Source organism: Lissotriton helveticus, chromosome 8 (assembly GCF_964261635.1).
Source record: "Lissotriton helveticus chromosome 8, aLisHel1.1, whole genome shotgun sequence".
NCBI classification, from domain to species: Eukaryota; Metazoa; Chordata; class Amphibia; order Caudata; family Salamandridae; genus Lissotriton; species Lissotriton helveticus.
Genome location: NC_136069.1, coordinates 1,105,941,814 through 1,105,963,009, shown reverse-complemented (window position 1 = coordinate 1,105,963,009; position 21,196 = coordinate 1,105,941,814). Strand labels below are relative to the sequence as shown.

Sequence of the window (21,196 nt, the reverse complement as noted above, 5' to 3'; positions counted from 1 at the left end):
CTTTCAACTGGATACCATTGTTTCCTCTTCCCCTCTTGTTGCCCGGATGGGGAATGTTGCGTGATCCCCTCGTTTTCCCCCCCAACCAAAACAAACAGTTAACTAGGTCCCCCCCTCCCCCTCCCGCACTGCTGTCTTCATTGTACTTCTTTAGCTCGGAAAGGTACCTCCCCATGCCAGATCGTGTGTGAAAGTCCGCCGCAGGTGTCCCCTGGTCAGTAGTTACCCTCCCCAGAGAGAATGTTATATGTCAATCCCTGTTCTGGATCCAATGCGCTCTCTCACCCGGCCTCTACCTCTAGGGAAGCTCCTGTTGTGGTGGCCTCTCAGGGGTAGAAGCGTCAGACGCCCACCCCTCTTGCAGTATGTCATTCATCAGTGCTTCCCAAGCCCTGGCTTTCTCCTCCTTGCCTATCCCTCGCTTCACATTCCTCAAAGGACCCTGCTCTCTCATCCCGCCCATTTCACTAACTCCTGCTTCCACCCCTGTACACTGGGGCCCCTCGGGTCCTTCCAGTTATGAGTAATTTCCTGCTTTGCTAGGACAAAGGCGAGGTCCTAGAACCTGTCCGTGGTTCTAGTTTTGGCAGTGTGTGGAAACAAACCCAGCAGTACATGTATCGGTGTACATGGGATTACCCTCCTCGTGATCCTAGCCATCTCCTGCGTCACTTCTTGTCAGTAATGTGCTAATGAAGTACAGCTCCACACCATGTGGATGTATGTTGCTCCCACCGTGGTACATCTCGGCATCGGCGTCCTCCCTTGCAAAATATCTATTAATACGCTCCGGTGTCAGATAAGCCTGGTGGAACGTATAAAAGCTAATCAGGTCAAAGCAGGCATTTCTGGAGACCTTACTCACTCGTTCAAGTACTTTCTCCCAGTCCTTGTCCGCTATCGGATTGGCGATGTCGCCCTCTCATTGGTTTTTCAGCCGGTCTAACGGTAATATAGTATCTCATCCAATGGCCCTATACGACATGCGACCGCCTTGATGGTTCCCCCAGCTAGGCTTATATATTCACGGACGGCCTGTCGCTCCGGTTCAGTCATACCCGTTCCCCAATGTCACCTCATAGCCCCCGTTACTGCTCCATAGGGTAGGAAATGCCCCTGAGGTACCCCTCAGTCAGTACTAAAGTCCTCAAAGGAGAGCAGCTCCACATCCCGAAAAAGATTTCCCACCTTTGTAGCCCTGCCTGCACCTAATCATCTATACCCCGCCAATTTCCTCCATGGGGTACGGCACCCAGTATGGTCATTGCCATATCTGGTGAGTAGGGTCGTTTTGTCCTGGTTTTCTGTCGGCACCGACTCCAACACCATCTGATCACACTATGCTATTTACTACTAGCCTGTCTGGGTCGAGCAGTTCCTAATAGTGTTTGGAACACCACCATCCTGTCTGGAGTGAAGGGTGGTACTCCTCTGTCCTGGTCAATGCTTCCCAACACCGACTGCGTGAACCTCTGCAGTTGTCTTGTCATATAGTACGTCTCCATATCTGGCAGTGCTAGGCCCCACTCAGGGCTACTTGCCTCCAGGCCGCACCCCATATGAACACCTACAGGCAGGAATCTAGTTCCCGGAACCAGGCCACCGAGATCCATACTGGTAGTGTGGTGAAGAAGTGCAGCAGCCGAGGGAGAGCCACCATTTTAAGGAGGGAGACACGGCCCTTCACGGAAAGAGGAAGCTCTCCCAAAAAGGTCATGCTATCCCTAAGGAATCGCCGCGCTTGTTCTATATTCCCCTCTTTTACATCTGCCATGTCGTGGAAAATGCGCACTCACAGATATCGGAAGCAGTGAGGCTCCCATCTCAAGTCACCAAGGCACCCAGGGGGCGGCATGTCTGCCATCAGTAGGAACAAACTAGACTTCTGCCAGTTCACTCTAAGGCCCGAGAGGGCCCAAACTCGTACATCATCCTCCGCACCCCTGGCAGATCCTCCTCCCGCCCGCTGCAGAAACAGTTCTATATTATGCCTCTATTACCCTAACTGCAGTCCACAGTAATCTTTGTCCGATCTCGCCACACATGCCAGTGGCTCCATAGCTAGAGCGAACAGCAGGTGGGAGAGGGGACACCTCTGGCGCGTACCCCTCTCCACCCAGTACTGCCCCGATATCATGCGTCCCGTGCGGACTCTCGCCACTGGGTCAGCATACAATAACTGCAGCCAGAGCAGGAACCCTGGTCCAAGGCCCATCTTGTTCAGAACAGCTTACAAAAACCCCCACTCAAGGCTATTAAAGGCCTTTTCTCTGTCGATAGTAAACACTGCTCCTGCCTGATTGTCCCTTACTCCAAGCACAAGGACCAATAGCAGGCGGGAATATTCAAGGTCGTATTCCTGCGGGGAATAAATCCTGCCTGATCCTGATGCACCAGGGAGGTCATATGCGGTAAAAATCGCGTTGCCAGTATCTTACTGAGAATCTTAAAATCAAGATTCAACATCGACAAAGGCTGATACGCTGCAGCCTCCCGTGGGGTCCTGTCAGGCTTCAGTAGTGGAATCACCACTGCCTCTCTAGTGGTGTCTGGCAGGTGCCCCCTCTCTTCCGCCTCTGCATATATCTCCAAAGGTTTGGGGGTCAGTTCATCTATGTATGCTGCATAGAATTCTTTGGGGAACCAGTCTGTGCCCGGGGTCTTCCCTCTGGCCAGTGCCTTAAAGGCCACCCTCACTTTGCGTTCCGTGATCCTATGTCCCCTTCTCCCCGAGGCCCGAGCTCTTGTAGAGCTGTTCATAATAGCCTCGGAACCTATCGTTGATGGCATTTTGTTGATATAGGGAGTGCCCCTCAGAGTCCGCGAGCTCTATAATTGTATTACCCCTGCGGGTTGGGCTAGCCCGCCACACCTGGAGTCTACCAGCCCAGTCCCGCTCCGCATGTGTCCTGTCCATGTAGGTCATATAATCGAAACACCTCAACCTTCCCTCCTGCACGGCCACTTCTTTTTTCTTTTCAAGCAGCTGTTGGCGGAGTTCTGGGTGGTTTGGGGGGTGAAGTTCCACCTCGTGCAATGCTCGGTCAGCCCGTTCTACGTCTGTCAGTACCGTGTGCCTCACCCCAATAGAAAGCAACACGCATCGCCTCCTGATGATAGCCTTGAAGGCCTCCCATTCTTTCATCGGGAGTCCGTAGTCTGAGCATTATCAGCAAAATATGCAAAAATGTAGCCAGAATCTCATGTAGGAACACCTGATCTTCTAGTGCCTCAGGTTTGAGGTGCCATGTGGGGATGGGTTGCTGCCTGGACCCCCAGTGTAATCTGGTGAGTATCGGGTTGTGGTCCGATACCATGCGAGTGAGGTATTCCGTCCGTGTATATCTAGGGAGCAGAGGAAGGTGTCTAGTCTGACATGTAAGTTATGTACATGGGAGAGGTGGGAGTATTCCCTGTCCAGTGGGTGTGTACATCTCCATGTGTCTACCAACCCCCCAATGAGATTTCCAAGCTGGGGCATCCCAGAGTGGTGGGTGAGATCAGTCAAGGGTCGGGTCTGTATGCAATTAAAATACCCTCCACAATAATCAACCCTGTCAGGTACGGTGGCAGAGTTCCATACAGGTGCTCCAGAAAGTGTTCCTGGTCGACATTCAGGCCGTAAATATGTATGAGCACAATATCCATCCCGTCTAATCTCCCTGTGACCACCACATACCTCCCCTCTGGGTCTACCTTGTGGCCAGTATGTTGAAAGGGGACCCCTGCTCAGATCCAAATGAGGACTCCTCTGGCAAACGCTGAATATGCAGTGTAGTATGCTTGCCCTCTCCATCTGCGCTGTAAGGCCCCCCTACGAAGCTAGTGTATGTGTTTCCTGCAGCATCGCAATATGAATCCCTCGCCTGTTCAAGTGGGATCACATTTTGTAGCATTTGTGTATAGAGTGCATCCCTTGGACGTTCCAAGAGAGGAAGTTATATATCGGCTTTGTCAACAACTCGGAGTAGCTTCTCTATTTCTGTTTGGCCCCTGCACCCTGGCTTGGCGTGCAATGGAATGAAATGAAGGAAGTAACCTACGCATTGTAACTCATGCCCCCTTGAGCTTATAGACAGCAGTGCCCCCAACTTAAAACAACTAAACTTCCCCAACCACCCTCCCCAGGTCTAGTGAGAACATCTCCCCCATCCAAACTGCCCTCTGGCATAGTAACAGTCAAATTCTCAATGTTCAGGTGGTGGCTAGGCAAATGCTCGGCTGGAGGGAAACCCGCACCTTTGCCCCCCCAGATGCCCCCCATCACCCAGGTCATATTTGTGATGCCCCTCCTGTTTCCCATGTTCCCCAAAACAGTCTCGAGCTGTGATCCCCCATCCCTCTGCTGTAAAATCAAGGGCATACTTGCGTGCCGTGGATAAGTTATATCAAGTCGTCCGCAGTTCTAGGAGTCACTTCTAGCAGAACCTGACTGTCATCCCACACTGTGTTCGAACTGATGTCAGAATCTGAGTCCCTCTGATCCACTCCCAAAAGAGAGGGGTTGCCCTGTGGCACTCAGAGAGGCTATTGCTGCCACTGCACTCTCACTGTCTCGGCGAGCATCCTCCATCATTGGGTGGCCCTTGAGTGTCCCCCCTCCCAGGGGACTGTGTGTGGTCTTTCTCGGGCTGGTCTCCACCACTACGCCTCCGATCTCGCAATCCCCGCTCCTCTATTCGGTCCCAAACATCCTGAGGGGTAGTAAGGAATTTGGTCTCTTCAGCATGCACTATCCACAGTCTAGCAGGGAACACCATGGAGTACGACACCCCTATTTGTCGTGGTTTCTTTTTTCGCCGTGATGAAGGAGGCTCGCTGCTTCTGTACCTCCCTTGAGAAGTCCGGGAAGATCCGGACAGTACTATTGTCTATTTAAGTTGGCCCTTGAGGTGCGCTCGCTCAGCATGCGGTCTCACTAAAACAGCAGGCGAGCCACCACAGGTCTCGGCGGCCTCCCAGGAGGGGGCGCCCGGGACGGAACCCTGTGAGCCTTCTCCAGTGCAAAAAATGGCAACAGGCCCTTCTCCAATACCTCAGTGCGTAGCCAGTTCTCCAGGTAGGCCACCGTATCATTCCCCTCAACTTTATCAGGCAGCCCAATTACTCTTACGTTATTTCATTGTGCCCTGTTTTTCCGCGTCCTCCACTCGCTGCTCTAGCACCAGGACCCTTTTTTCAATATCCGTAATTTTGCGTGCGGACGTGACTCTTGAGGTTTCAGGCCGCCGACCTCTCCCTCCACCGTCGTGACTCGGTCCACCAGTTTCCTATGGTCTGCCCGCAGGAGTCCCAAATCTTCTCGGAGCATGTCTATTTTAGTTTCTACAGTGGTCAGTAACGCTTCTATGACCTTTAGAATATCATGAAGTGATATGTCGTCTTCGGGGGCGTTTTTTTCACTGCGAATCCCGGGGCATGCTAGCGACTCCCAGTTATCCTCGCCCGCCGACTCCTGTTGTTCCGTTTCGCGTCTCTTGTTGACTCTACCCATACTGTGAGCAGTATGGGCGCAGGCCGGGCAGCAGGAACACCAGCGGGTAGCAACTCAGGGTGTGTGTAGGTCTATTCCGCAGCAGGGGCCCCCGAGTCCATGTACATGCGGTGTGGATGTCAACCGACAGGCGTAGGGCAGCTCATTAGCGAAACCGTCAGGGTGGCGACAAGGAGACAATCCCACCTCAGCAGGAGTCCCCGCTCGTATTCACCAGTCTCCTTACCAGCTTGTTTTAATCAGCCCGGCCGGAGAGCACCCAGCCACACAACAGGTCAGTATGGGCCGGCTCCCAACCCTGGCTCCTGCCACTGTCAGGCTTGTTCCCCTCGTCCAGCCTGCAGCTGTGTGGGTGTGAGCTCAACCCTTAGTGCCACCAGATAATCCTGCCACTCAAAGCTCGAAGCCTCAGTGTCCGGCCGCTTTTGTCGTTCCGGTAGCCTCCGGTCCACCCACCGCACCGTTGCAGGAGCAGCACCACCCCGCTCCGCCTCTCTCTGTTCACCCGGATGATGGGGTTAGAAATTGTAGGTGCGGCGGCCCGGTTTGCCACTCAGTCCAAGGTGCAGGAGGTGGGCCCCCTCTGTGTGTGGCACTGCCGGTTCCTCTCGGGACCCACCAAGGATACAGTCTGGTCCTCTGGCCTCACTGCACTGGCCGGGGCCCGCACTCCTCACAGGCGGGTCCTCACCTCTAGCCGGCAGTCCCATAGTGTGTCGTCCTCGAACCCTCAATGACTCAGGTCTCCTGTCTCCTGCTGTCGCACATCCTTGTTCTGTCACAGGCCAGGGCTCTCAGCACTGGTGCGGGCTCCCGCTTCAGAACGTGGCCGGTGAGCTGCTTTTTGCCGGACCACACTGCGGAGGCCACCCCCAGGTCTTTGGCGACAGTATCTCCGTCCGCTGCGCCCTTTCCATTACTGCCCCGTATCCGGTCAATCCCACCTCTGTGCACCGGTAGCCCCTCCTCCAGCGCTGCGCCCGCCCTGATCGCCTCCTGGGGACACCATGTGGGAGAGACGGTCACCAGTTGCTCCCTCAGAGTCGGAGATCAAAATGCAGGCGCCATCTTGCCCGTCTCCGCAAGGTCTCTGTACTCTGTTTTTCAAAGTGAAGGCGAGCCGCTGTTCCTCATCTGCCGACTCTTGCCTGCTGCTCAACCTTCCTCTATCTGGGGGTGAGTTTATAAGTTGAGATGCCCCTCAATATCTGGCAGGATGGGCTGTGATGGAGGTTCACTGGCAGGAGCTCCGGTTTAGGCTCCCTGCTCCATCGGCGTCCGGCCATGCCCCCATTAGGGTAGATACATGTACTGCATTGCCCGGCGTGGTTTACCCTGTGCCCACATAAAGCTGCTGCAGATAGACTGTAATTTTTGGAGTTGGCTTCTACTGAGCTCCAAGGGCACAGATCTAAAATAGTAAAGTATCTTTGACAAAATATTCATTTTTAAGAAATTTCATCTTCCCACTATTGAAAGGTGCAAATATTCCATCCTATCTAACTCACTTTTAATTTTACGAAGCATAGGATCCCATTTGGCTTCTACCATTTTATCCAAACATGTCAATAATTTGAACACCAAGATACATTGCCTCCTCTCTAACCCTAGGATAATTGAAAGAAGCATTTTTTGTACATATAATTTGAGTCTTAGCTATATTTAATTTATAGCCAGACTCTTGCCTAAAGTGCATTGCTAGCTCCAGTCCAAGTTGCACTGGCTTAATACTTGGGCTGTTATCCAGAAGGTTCCGAAATGGATTAATATACAAGGAAAATAGCAAAGGAGAGCCTTGTCTTGTCCCTCTAGGTATCACCACTTGATCAGATTCTAGATCAAGCGCACATATTCGAGCCACAGGAGTTGTATACATGGGTCTGATTGCACTAATGAAGCCTGGTCCAAAACCTTGCCAGCGCATGATTGCCCATAAAAATTCCCAGGAGACATGGTCAAATGCCTTTTCGGCGTATAGAAACTTGGCGAACATTAGCCAAATTGAGCAGGGTGACCACCCTGTTGATGTGATTGGCTGTGCCTTTTCCTTGGATAAAACCATGCTGATGTACAGAAACTGAAGGGGAAATTACTCTCGCTAATCGCATGGCCAAGATCTTTGCATACATTTTCCCATCGCAGTTCAAAATGACCCGGTAATATGGGAGATTTGTCCTTATTTTTAAAAATGATTATATTGGCAGAATCCCAGGATACTTGGGCTTGCCCTTTTTGTGCATCCAGAAAGGTTGTGAGCATGTCAGATTTTAGCTCTGGAAACAAAGTTTTATAAAATTCTAGAGGCAGCCTGATCTTTTTTGCCAAACATTTACCAGATGCTTCCCGAAATTCATAACATTCCCTTTTAAAGAGATAATATTTATTAGCATTATCCTTAGACCAGTGCACGTTTATCCTGGCCTTGCAGCGAGCAATATCAGTTTGCGCCTAAGTAATGTCTGGATTCCCTTGAAGAGATTGCATGAGATTCTGTTCTGCCTTCCAAAGATCCTCGTACAGACCTTGAATTAACTGCCTTTGCTGTTTCTGAATATATAACAGAATTTCCCCCTGGAGCCCCGCTTTCATGCCTTCACAGACTCCTGTATAGGCGACAGAGTTCCGATTAATAGCAAAAAATTTATTCAGCTATTGTTGTATATGGCTAACAAAAGAATCGTTGAGTAATAGTTTGCTGTCAATGAAAAAGACTGACATGGCTGTACCAGGCCACGTATTGCAAGATTCAGTAACAGAGGATTATGATCTAATGTAACTCTGTGGAAAACCCATATATATATATATATATATATATATATATATATATATATATATATATATATATATATATATATATATATATACACATCTACTACATGTGGTTTGTTTACAAAAAAAAAATCAAGTCTTGCCAGCTTTCAGTGTGGACATGAATAGTGTGTGAAACCAGAGTCTGGGTGTTTTAGTTTGGCCCAAACATCAACTAAGACGTGGTCATGTAGGAGCTGCTGGAGGGCCCTGAAAACTTTGGGTTTGCATCCAACATATATATATCCCTGCCTACTCGTATTGTAATATCTTCTAGCTGGATTTTGAAATCCCTTCACAGTATCAGCAGAGTGGGCCAGGAAACCAGCTCTACATAAAGAAATTCTAATATATGTGCCTCGATAGCACTAGATTCATATACTGAACATATTACACATTTGCTATTCCCAGCCACACATTCCACTATCTCCCACCGGCCATATTTACCAACCTGCACTCTGCCAGTAGATGGTATATTTGGTTTTGCTAGAGTGGCCACCCCTCAATTAGTAGAACCTTGCTTTGTGCAGGCAAACAATGCGTACCCTAGCTCAGATATAACCCTGTGTTTCCCCCAAGGTATATGGTCTCTTGAAGGCACACCACATTCAATCGCAGACCCCTTATTTCCTGTGCGACTCTTTGTTGCTCAGCCCTATTGTTGAGACCACATATGTTCAATGAACAAACAGACAATCTGTCTGACATCAACCTATGTCAAATTTCTCACACTGTGAACCCTCCAGAATAAAAGTCAGCATGAAAACTAAACAAACACAATCCATAATTTTGACTTGATCTTCTTCATCCATTGGCTTATTTAAAAATGTTCGCCCCCACACAACACAGCAACCACACACCCCCATAAGACCCTCCCAAGCCCATCCCAGGGTTACCCCAGCAAAATGAACCCCCCACCACCCCATGCATGGAGGCAAACAGACCCTTAGGTCTAATGTGATGGAGTGCCTCACCACACCAGCCAATAAACCCTCACCTCCCACCTAATGTATCTCACCCTATTGTGAAATGTAGAAAAGAGAAAAAAGAGAAAAAGAAGAGATACCACCACCTTCTATAACCTAAGCCCCCCCCAGTCTGCCCGACATTGAGCAATTTCTTTTTAGACTTTGATTGTCTGTAAGAATTCTTTGGCCTTTGCCTCAAAAGTAAAGAACTGTGTTTGATCTTTATGTATAACTTTAAGCTTGACAGGACTGAGAAGGAAAGCTTGAGCACCTTGTTCTGAAATGGAGTAATCAGCAGTCTTAACTGCCACCGTTTTTCAACAGTCGCATGACAGTAATACGGCCAAACTTAAACTCAATACCTTTCACCCTTTTCTTCCTATCTTGGCGTGCCAAGTCATACAAAGCCTGTCAAGACAGAAAGTTATTTAGACAGATCAGGATTGCTCTCATTCTGGGAGCTGAGTGACCAGGTCCAGAATGAGTGTTTTGCTTGAAAGGGAACCGGTGGACTCACTGGACCTCCGTGTCCCAGGCCCATTGAGTAAGCTCCGGGAATGCTTATGAGAACAGTTCCACGATAAACTTCTGGGGGTCAGACTCTTCTACCCCCTCCGGTAAGCCAACAACTCTAAGATTGTTGCGGCAAAAACGATTATCCGTGTTCTCAAGCTTCCATGCCATATCATTCCTTTGATGTGCCAGAGTATCAGTGGAAACTTTCTGTATTATGAGCTCATCCTCTAGCATAGAAATTCTGTTCTCGGCTTCAGTGATCCTTTCTGCAAATTCCCAGCATGATTTAGTTACTTGGCGTATCGAATTTTGCAATTTGCAGCACACACATTGTGTTTTTTGGCTTTCTACCCAAATTTCATCTCTATATGTTGTTCTGGTTTGATATATGACAGAGAGAGAGATATTGTCCGGGTTCTCCAAGCTCTTAAGGGCAGCCTGTCTCTTTGTATCCCCTGGGTCTGCACCCAAGTTGGATGAAATGAGTAGTCCCATAAAAGTGCCGCAGCTGGTTCCTTTTGTTCCCTGGGGTCGGATATCAGTTTCTTCTTTCTTACTGTACTAGTACCAGATGAAACAGCTGAGTTGCCCAGCTCCCCTTCCTCAAGTTGCATACTGCTACTCTCCCTCCATGAAAAATTTGTCGACCGCCGTAGTTCTGGCAGCTTAAATGACTCATCTCTCAATGTATTGGATTGTTAATATTTTTTAGGTAGCATATTGCTCTTGTCTACTGCGTAATTTGAATTGAGTCACATCCAGGTGTTTATAGCGGGTCAGTGCAGTTCAAGTTTCTCTCAGTGGGGCAGTATGGTGTTCATTGGAGAGGATGTGGTACTATGGTAAGAGCTGCTGAATTTGGAACTGGGGAACCAGGTTCAGCCGTCACGACCAGTCCATCAGACTACTCCCCCATGGGGGAGCACATTCCAATGCTAGACCTTAGAAGGCCCCGCAAGATTTTAAAAGTTCTGATGTCTTAGCGCCACCTGGTGGACCCTAGCAGTGACAAGTGTGTGGTAACCTTGAAGGCCTGTTCACCACAATTCATTCTGAAGTTCACCTCCAGTATAGCAGGCAGGCCTATGAAGCAGCACAGCATAGAGTGACAGTGACTCTGTCACTGAGGTCACAGGACCCTTGAGCAGGGAGGCTCCAGGACAGTGGGACCGCACCGGGTGCTGACTTCAGGTGGGGGCGTTGTGTTTGCAAGTATAATATGGTTTTAAAAGCACTCGCTGACTCCCACCTGGCTTCCATCAATTTTCGGCAACAATAACAATTTCATGATAACTCCAGCGTTTTATGTACTTAGTAGAGTGAGTTGGTGTTATGTCTAGTGGAAGTTTTAACTCATGGAAAGGAAGCACAGACTGTTAATGTGCCTGCTGCTAAGAACATGTACCATGCAGATCACAAAGTGTACATAATGTAAATAGGTCAGTAGGTTACAACTTTTGTAAGAGAGACCCTATTGTTACTTGCAGTTAATAAGTTAAAATCCTAACATAGAACATTGAGGGATTAAGTGTCATGTAAGAGCTGCATGCAAACTACAAGGTATAAATGAGTGCGTTATGATTTTTTTCACCAGTCTTAGATTATCTTAATGTTGCAAAATAGGGTTCATCGGGGTAGAAATCTATTCTGATTATTAAAGAGAACCCCCAACCATGGTATTACGTTTTACATTCTGAGTTTGAATTTCTCCAGACCACTCACTATTAAACTATGCTGCCTACTAGTATGGTTGTCATGTGACTCCCTTACCTTGTAGTCCTTTGTCTTATGTAACATTTCCTATACAGTGATTTACACACATATGATTGATTGTCCCTGTGTAATATGTGTTATGTAAAGTGCTTTGACACCCTACACCGGTATTAGCGGTGCTGTAAATTTTATGATACTTTATTATTTTGACATTTTTACACATGCTAACAGTCTCTGCAGAGATGTTTCCTTGTTAGTACCAGTGGAACATACAACTGCAACAGTGAGAAAGATGACCAGTCAACCTCTGCAAAGGGCCCTCCACTTCACAGCAGCACAAGTCACATTTTTTAGTACCTTTTGATCCGTTTGAGTTCTAAATAACTTATTAGTTAAAAGCGTCAGATTATGCAGCAGATGATGTATTATGTGGTAAATATGGCAGAGCCGTAATTATGTGGAAAACATTTTGCCATTCATGTTTGAACTGCTCTTGTGGAAAAAGGGAGAAGCTGATGACAGAAACTCTATGGCTGGGAGACAAATGGCTTGCGATTCCACTTTTAAGGAGATTTGTTACATTCTGTGATTGGAAAGGTATCCAACTTTGTGAATGTATTTTAATGTCAATAACTAATATTAAACCTTAAATAAAATTGGTTAAATTAAATAACATAATGAGCTGTAACCGGTTAGTGAAATGGGAAACAAGTCAATTGGGATATTTAGCTCTTTCTGCCACAAGTCTAACTCCACCCACTGACCCAATCCATGGGTTATTCCCACCCTCTGATTGTCCGCCAACAGTTCCCCTACTTTTCCCCCTCCCACTTTGACCACTGGATAAAGTCACAAGTTCAGGCGAGCATAATGGAGCGTGGGCCGGCTACATTCACCCAGTTAGTCCCCCTGAAAAGAGTAGCTTAAATCCTGGTTGTGGGGCACTGCGTGATCCCACTTTGGGGATGCATAATGTAGCTCAGGTGATGGGAGGTCAGGTTCAGAGGTGCATTGCAAGGCTGTGATGTCATGTCCTGCATAGTCATCATCAAGGTGGCTTTCAACAGGGGGATTACGATGTGAAGTCCTGCATCGAGGTTGCATCACACAGCGACTGTTCCAATGCCCAGCAGGCTGCAAGGGTGATGTGAAGCCTTGGTGCTGCAAAAGTATACGCAGCTGAGGCGATGTTTTGGGTCTACTTTGCGTTACTCCACGCAGTAGAGGAGATGCGCTAGTTCTTCTGGGTCCAAAGATAGGCTGGCAAAGTACCTTCAGCTCACTTCTAATGGCCTAGGACTGGGGTGCCAACCTGTGGCAGGCTAGGACTCACCGTTGCAGAGCCGAGGTGCTGATTACATGAGATTAGCCCTTGGAGTTACACTGGGGATCCTCGGTACAAGTTGCTGGTTCCAGTCCTTCTCACCCACACAAGTAGGCAGTACAGCTCAGTGTGGCTCAATGGTTAGAGCGGCAGACCCTGATGCAGAGGGCTAGCCCGGGACCATGGTTCAATACCCGCCTCGGCGGGTCTTGGGCTCAATTTCCTCGAACCTGATAATTCTCGCCTCGGTGCCTATTCTAATCATGGGTCCCACTCTGCAACTCTGGGCAATAGCTTGCTTAATCTCCACAACGGCCCAAACAGCGCTGGATGCCTGGCTTCACCTTGGGGGTGCCCAGGAGTGGACATTTCACAGACACAACATGGTGCAAGAGTGACAAAATTAAAAAATGAGATTTATGAAGCCTTGCAAGGCCACCCTGTGTGGCCCTGCGTGACTTCATAAATCTTGAGTAATGTAACGCAGTGCAAATGGCTGTGTTGCATTACTCTGTGCCCATGGGGTGTTTCCATCGGTGTTGCTTGGGTTTTCCTACACAACCTCCATGGATTTTATGCATTCCCATGTTTGCAAGAACAGGTAAACATGGGAATGTGCCAAAAACATACGCCTCCCCAGGAGAGGAGTAACAAGGGGAAATACATTTTTCTCCTTGTTTTTCCTCTTTCTATGTATGTTGCATTCTACAGCACACATCGAAGGAGAAAAAAGGGTCTAAGCATTGTTTTTGAGCAGGAAGGTGCTCCTTTGTGCACAAAAACAATCCATGGTGCAAGGGTGCATGCATTTGCGCCATTGTTGGACAGAAATGCACCATATTGACATAAATACAGTGCATTCCTGCCCTTTCCCCATGACGTGCTGCAGCAAGGTGACATGCTGCGCTGTGCCACATTTTCAAAATTGTAATTCAAAATATGACTTATCATAAAACAGTACTTTTCATTACAATTCCAAAGACACCAAACATGAATTGGTGCCTGTTCCCCTTTGGAAAATAGCCCTTCTAAATGTTTTTCATTACTAGGACATGTAAAACTTAACAATACACATCCTACTTTTTAGATACGTTCCAACCTGCCCTATGGGCTGTTTAGGGCCTAATCTAGGTGTGGCTTATATGTATTAAAACGGAAGGTGTTGACCTGGCAAAAGGTCATTTTGTGATGTCGAATTGGCAGTTTTAAAACTGCACATACAAGTTGCAATGGCAGAAATGAGACATGTTTTGCAAGACTTCTTAGGTGGGCGGCACAACAAGTGCTGCAGGCCCTCTAGTAGTATTTCATTTACAGGCCGTGGGTACATATAGTAACATTTTACCAAGAACCTATAGGCACATTAAGCATGCCAGTTAGGGATAAGCCATTGTTACCATATTTTAACGAGTGAGCCCCACACTTCAGTACTGTTTAAAAGCTGTAAAGTACACAGAGTCCTAATGGCCAACTAAAACAAGATCAGAAAAATATGGAGGAGTAAGGCAAACATTCTGGGGAAGACCACCCTAAGACTGAGAGGTCTAACAAGAGTTTCTTTTAATTGCATGACCTCTCGCACATATGAGCAGCTACTAAGATTTTCAAAAGAAAATAAGTTTGTACATAATATGGTGCATGGAAAAGGAATGGCTGAGTGAGAAGGAAACATAAAAGTAAAGATCTAGGCAGCTTTTGATCTACAATATTTACCTTCAACCTGTAGACGTCTGGACTGTGATACATTGAATTCTCTTCCGTCATGGTCATGTGTAAATTGACAAGTATAGATGCCATTGTCCTCCTTGGTGAGTTCTTTCACAAAAAGGTCTGTCCTTTCCATGAAGTATTTGTGCCCGTGGATAGGATGGCAGTCCTGGAAGACAAAAGAGGAATTGTTGTCTGCTTGCAGGATTTTGTGTTGCTTCCTTTGGATGACATCAATGCTTAAACTGTAAATAAATAAATAAAGGCAAGAGACTAAAGTTTTTCTATGGCGTCTCCGGGTCGCCCTGCCAAATCCCAGGGATGCCTTATACCAAAGTTGTACTTTATTCCAACTCATGCCTCTTTCTTCCACCCTAAATTCCTTTCTCTTGAACTCAATATTCAAGGTTGTTTTTCATCCCTGCTTTTCTCCATTTGTCAATATTTTCCAGCCTTTCTCTTTCGTCCTTTTCTGTCTTTCTCACTTTTGCTCTATGTGGTACAAGAGCAATGATGAACAAGCATTTACAATGCAACGGTTTCGCCTTTGAAAAAGTTAAAGCTATTGGCATTGTAAATGACAACATTTTTATTTATGTGTTGGTTTGCAAAACAGATAAATAAATGGCACTGTCATTTACAATGCCAATAGCTTAATCTCTCGCAAATGCCACACACAAACACACAGACCCACACACATACATACCTGCAGAGCCACATGCAGAGCAACACACACACACACACACAGAGCCACAGAGCGACTGCGCTATCCCAAGCAAAAAGAGATTGGTGGAAAAAACGGGACCAGGAACATTGGGACATTAAAAAAATGCAGACACTGTAACCGAATCAGAGCTGTCAAAATGTACACAGTAATATGCCTGTTGAAAAGGAAGTCTTAAAAGGAACAATAAACGCCAACCCCCAGAGAGGAAAATCAAGTGAAAACCTAATAAATAAAACAAAGACAATTGACCCGAGGATGAGCAAATGGTTTTCAGTGATACTATTGACAACATTCCAAACCACAGTGAAAAGCCCTGGATAAGATTCCACAGAGGGAAGTAGGGAATATCATTAGAGTTCCTAATGCATCTTTTCATATTTTGACGAGGCAGTCACGACCTTTATTCTGTAAGTAAATGTCTTTTTTTAACGTTATCTTTAAAAAAATAATTTCGTTCTAGCAAAGTGGAAGACACTTTCTATTGTTGGAAAACAAATCTGAGCAGCATGTAAGAAGCTTATTGTACACAGGTTTGTGTGTCCAACCCCCCAAAGTCGAAAAGCAGCTTTAAAAAACAACACTGAAATTTTCCCATTCCAAAGATTGGAAGGGACGTCACAGGTTCTAATCCTTATTTCAGCATGCAGTGTAACGGTCGGCAAATCACTGTCGCTCTCTGTCCCTCAATAATATATAGAATGTGAAAAAAGCATGCATATATCAAAGATAAATAAAACTGTCTAGTATTGTCCCACTACGCAGGGGCGGACTGGGCTATAAGCAATCTGGCGGAGTCCGAAAGGCTCGCCTTACAGGTTAGTGTGAGGCCTTACTTTTTGGCTGTTTGTGGGCCTGTTTATGTTCTGGTGGGCAAAACACCTATACTTGTTGTCTTTAGAAGATCAACACTGCCTTGATTTGGAAACGTGGGCCACACCTTTCGCTATCAGATGTCCTAATGAGGCCCACTTAATTTTGGAGCACTGGCTTTTTTTTTGTAATCCATGCTCCACTCTGCCTACTAGCAATATGCTAGCTTGAATCGCCTGCCCGGCACCCAATCTCATCCTCCGTGACAATCTATTGGTAGTTTTAACTACACACCGAGCACACGAAACCGTTCTGAGTGAATAGCTGAAGTTTGAGATGCTCTCGCTCCTGCACTTTCGAAAGAGGTTGGTTTCTTGCTTCTCCATGTGGAAACTGTGCCCTGTAGAGATTCTACACAGATTCCAACGGCAGACATCCTTCTGAACAACGACACTGTGATTACAGCATGCAACACGCACTGAACGATTTATGTGGCTTGTGTTTACTCGCGGAGATTCGATACGCTCTTTACTTGGTATTGGGGTAGCTTCCCTGGCTTAGTGGACAACAACATTTTTTGGGTATTTATATATAAATACCAAACACCACCAATCCCGTGTCTCAGACATCATGGCGTCGCGGCGCTCGCTGACAGTCCGAAAGTTTCCCTGGACACGCCTGCGCTACCCCCACCAAAGACAGAGACAGACAGACAAAGACAACAAGCATTTACAAAAACGTGTAGGAAAATAAAAAAACTTACCTCCGGGAGTCGGCTCGGTGTAGGGAGCGGGTCGGGTCTGCATCCTCACAGGGAGAGCCGTCCGGCTGGTGTGAGGAAGGATGCCAAAGAAAAGAAAAAAGAAAACCCCGCCCACCGCCGCACTGACGTAGGCAAAAGGGAAAAACTCTACGGAACGCCCACGAATCGAATTGAAGAATGACGGACGCCTCTCTCTGCCAATGGCTAGCCTCCATTTATGGAGCTAGCCAATGGGAGAGTGAGGCGGTGCCCAAGCCACAATACTCTAACAAAAGTTTTTCGCCAGGTCGAAACCTAAAAATGAGTCCTGATCTTAACAACAGAATACTGGCGCTCACTACCTCCAACCATGGGTTCAAATTGAGCACTGCACATCTTACATTCTATGTAGATGATCTACATAAGCTCTCACATACACATCAGCTCTCTATAGCCCTCATATGGCCGAGAGTAGTGTTCATGAAGGGATACCACCACTCTAGGACCAAAATAATGGGGCCTGCAAACTCCAGCCCTGATAACTCCAAGATCAAAGACATCAAGCCTGAAGCCTTGTATGGAGCTGGGGATGGTGTAGTGATATCCTCTAGAATCAGAGATTCTGGCACTGCAGAATGTGGAACTCATAATGAGGCCCTATTTACTGTAGTGAAGATATTATCCACGTTGCTCTCACTGCCTAACTGTGGAGAAGAAATTGTTTTTGCTGCCCTGGTTATTAATATAACAAAGTAGGCAGACGCTTTACACTGGTAGTAAAGGAAGCGTTGATCATATCTCAAGTAGTGCTGCACATTGAATATTGCATCACAAATTACAATCGCCATTAGTTTAAGGAGTGATTTGGCTGAAAGATCGCAGAACGAAAAAAACAAGTAAATTCAAAGGCCCAAAGCAGATATATTTACTTGCACGTATGCCGGCTGCACACAGAGATAGGGATTGAGTAAGGCAAGTGCCTAAAACGATGGCACTGCCTGTGCTATCCAGTGGAGAGGCATGTGTTGCTGCCAAGACAGCAGGTAATTTCGTTCTTCATACTTGTGTTCAGGATTCTTGGTGTCGAGGAAACTTAATATTGCACATTACGATGTCAGTCAGTCAGTCTGAATAACTTTATTCCGGCACTACATATGGCATAAACAGTATTCTAAAACCATCAATCAATTACATTTTTAAATCATTGGAAAATACCAAGACACATACAAAGATATTAAAGTCGTACAAAAATTAAATCTCTTTAATAAGATAATAATTCATTTACATTACTCCTCTCTCTGTATGTGCATGCTCTCCTCCGTATAAAATTAATGTCCACCTTCTTAAGGCAGGTAGAAAAAAAGAGGCTGCACAGTGGCAGACAAAAGGGTATGACAATAGATACAGCACTGAACGAAATTGACTAAGATGTAATTTTATCTTAAGTCAAGCAATAAATGATCCGGTAACAGCACGCTATTGCTACTTTGTCAGTCATTGATTCTTGGTGCTTGCTGTCTCCCATTGTCAATTTAACCTTTAGAAAAGCGTACATCTTTTTACAGTACCAGTAGTAGATAGATAACATGTATTGTAAAATATTGACAATTCTTGCTTCTTTCAATAATAAAACACAAATAAGATAATAAAATCAGCATGCTTAAAATCGTAAAAATGTTGATTCATCCAGTGAAAAAGTAATAATTTAAAGTAAGCAAATAAGCCACGCTTGGGAACAATTCATCATTGCGCAGCTTCCAATTTTCAGAACGTTTTTGCATTGTTGGTCAAGAGGAACAGTCTACTATGTTTGGATCAGTTATAACTATTAGAGGGTCGTTGGCAAGATAAATACGACCAGCTATTATAAGGGCCTCAGTATTACTGACGTATCTGTCAGCACGAAAGTGGTGCAATGCGTCGGAAGCGTGACGCAACTCCAGCAATGTTCCTTTCCATGTGAAAGGGCCTGTGTCACCCTTATGCCCACCATGAGGCAGGCATAAGGTTTAGACGCATTGGCATCTTAGAAGTGGAGAACGGAAACTCATAGATTTCACTGCGCCACTCCTACGACCCTTTCTTGCAGGGGAGAAAATAAGAACTTATTGATATGTACCACCTTTTAGCTGATTGAGTGAGTCTCCAATCATCTTTTTATTTTCATCGATTAGCGCGGGAGAAATGCATAATATGTGCAACTTGGACTCTCAATTATAGTGTGAAGTTTCCATTTGATGTTATCAAACGGATCAATTCATGGCGGTATGGCAGTATAAGGGATCCTTCTAGTGACTTTTTGTCATCCATGATGATATTTTGTTTTCATTAAGTGTTGGTTTGTGTGTTTTGTGCAAAAATAACAGGTGATGGACAGAATGCAGAACAATGTCATACATTCACCCCAGTACAGAGATCTGGGCCTAAATCCATCGTTTATTTGCTCGCCATGCCATTCCAGTTGGGACCTAGCCATATGCAAATCAGTCTTGACCCTGTGCCCCATGGGAACAGTCCAGCCCGAACTGCCAAGCCAGGTCCTCCCTGGACTGGAAACAAGCATCCAGAACCGGTTTCGGGCTTTCAGCCCTCATCAGCCTGGATAGCTTGATTCCAGTGGCATGGAGAGCACGGGACTCACGTCTGAGCATACCCCTCCCACTCGGGGTGACAAATGCAAAAACAACAGGTGATGGACAGAATGCAGAACAATGTCATACATTCACCCCAGTACAGAGATCTGGGCCTAAATCCATAGTTTTTTTGCTCGCCATGCCATTCCAGTTTGGACCTAGCCATATGCAAATCAGCCTTGACCCTGTGTCCCATGGGAACAGTCCAGCCCGAACTGCCAAGCCAGGTCCTCCCTGGACTAGAAACAAGCATCCAAGGACCGGTTTCGGGCTTTCAGCCCTCATCAGCCTGGATAGCTTGATTCCAGTAGCATGGAGTGCACGGGACTCACGTCTGAGCATACCCGTCCCACTCGGGGTGACAAATGCAAAAACAACAGGTGATGGACAGAATGCAGAACAATGTCATACATTCACCCCAGTACAGAGATCTGGGCCTAAATCGGGGTGACAAATGCAAAGACGTGAGTCCCTTGCTCACTTGGCCACTGGATTCAAGATAGCCTAGCCGAAACCGGTCCCAGGATGCTTGTTTCCGGTCCAGGGAAGACATGGCTTGGCAGTTCGGTCTGCACTGTTCCCATGAGGCACAGGGTCAGACTGATTTGCATATGGCCATGTCTAAACTGGGGTGGCTGAGTGAGCCAAAGAATGGTGATGGATTAAACCCAGATCAGTTGACTGGGGGTGAGTGTTTGATTTGCTCAAACGCTCCGTCCATCATCCCCTTTTGTTTCGCTTTGTTCGCACTAAGTTGACAGGGTATGCTCAGACGTGAGTCCCTTGCTCACTTGGCCACTGGATTCAAGATAGCCTGGCTGATGAGGATTATGAATCCAAAACCGGTCCCAGGATGCTTGTTTCCGGTCCAGGGAAGACATGGCTTGGCAGTTCGGTCTGCACTGTTCCCATGAGGCACAGGGTCAGACTGATTTGCATATGGCCATGACTGAACTGGGGTGGCTGAGTGAGCTAAAGAATGGTGATGGATTAAACCCAGATCACTTGACTGGGGGTGAGTGTTTGATTTGCTCAAACGCTCCGTCCATCATCCCCTTTTGTTTCGCTTTCTTCGCCCTAAATTGGCATGGTAAGCTCAGACGTGAGTCCCTTGCTCACTTGGCCACTGGATTCAAGATAGCCTGGCTGATGAGGATTATGAATCCGAAACCGGTCCCAGAATGCTTGTTTCCGGTCCAGGGAAGACATGGCTTGGCAGTTCGGTCTGCACTGTTCCCATGAGGCACAGGGTCAGACTGATTTGCATATGGCCATGTCTGAACTGGGGTGGCTGAGTGCGATAAAGAATGGTGATGGATTAAACCCAGATCAGTTAACTGGGGGTGAGTGTTTGATTTGCTCAAACGCTCCGTCCATCATCCCCTTTTGTTTCGCTTTGTTCGCCCTAAGTTGGCAGGGTATGCTCAGACGTGAGTCCCTTGCTCACATGGCCACTGGATTCAAGATAGCCTGGCTGATGAGGATTATGAATCCGAAACCGGTCCCAGGATGCTTGTTTCCGGTCCAGGGAAGACATGGCTTGGCAGTTCAGTCTGCACTGTTCCCATGAGGCACAGGGTCAGACTGATTTGCATATGGCCATGTCTGAACTGGGGTGGCTGAGTGAGCTAAAGAATGGGGATGGATTAAACCCAGATCAGTTGACTGGGGGTGAGTGTTTGATTTGCTCAAACGCTCCGTCCATCATCCCCTTTTGTTTCGCTTTGTGTGTTTTGTCTCACCTGATATAGTCC

At 46.9% G+C, this 21,196-nt stretch overlaps 1 protein-coding gene across 1 annotated transcript in view; it reads right to left on the bottom strand.

Moving 5' to 3' along the window:
- The window catches only part of LOC144771880 (interleukin-1 receptor-like 1), a 417,138-nt gene that overhangs the window by 203,124 nt on the left and 192,818 nt on the right, over positions 1-21,196 (bottom strand). The window contains exon 5 of the mRNA XM_078656126.1: positions 14,537-14,699. Within this exon, the coding sequence (XP_078512252.1) occupies positions 14,537-14,699 (163 nt within the window). The remainder of the gene's footprint in view (positions 1-14,536; positions 14,700-21,196) is intronic.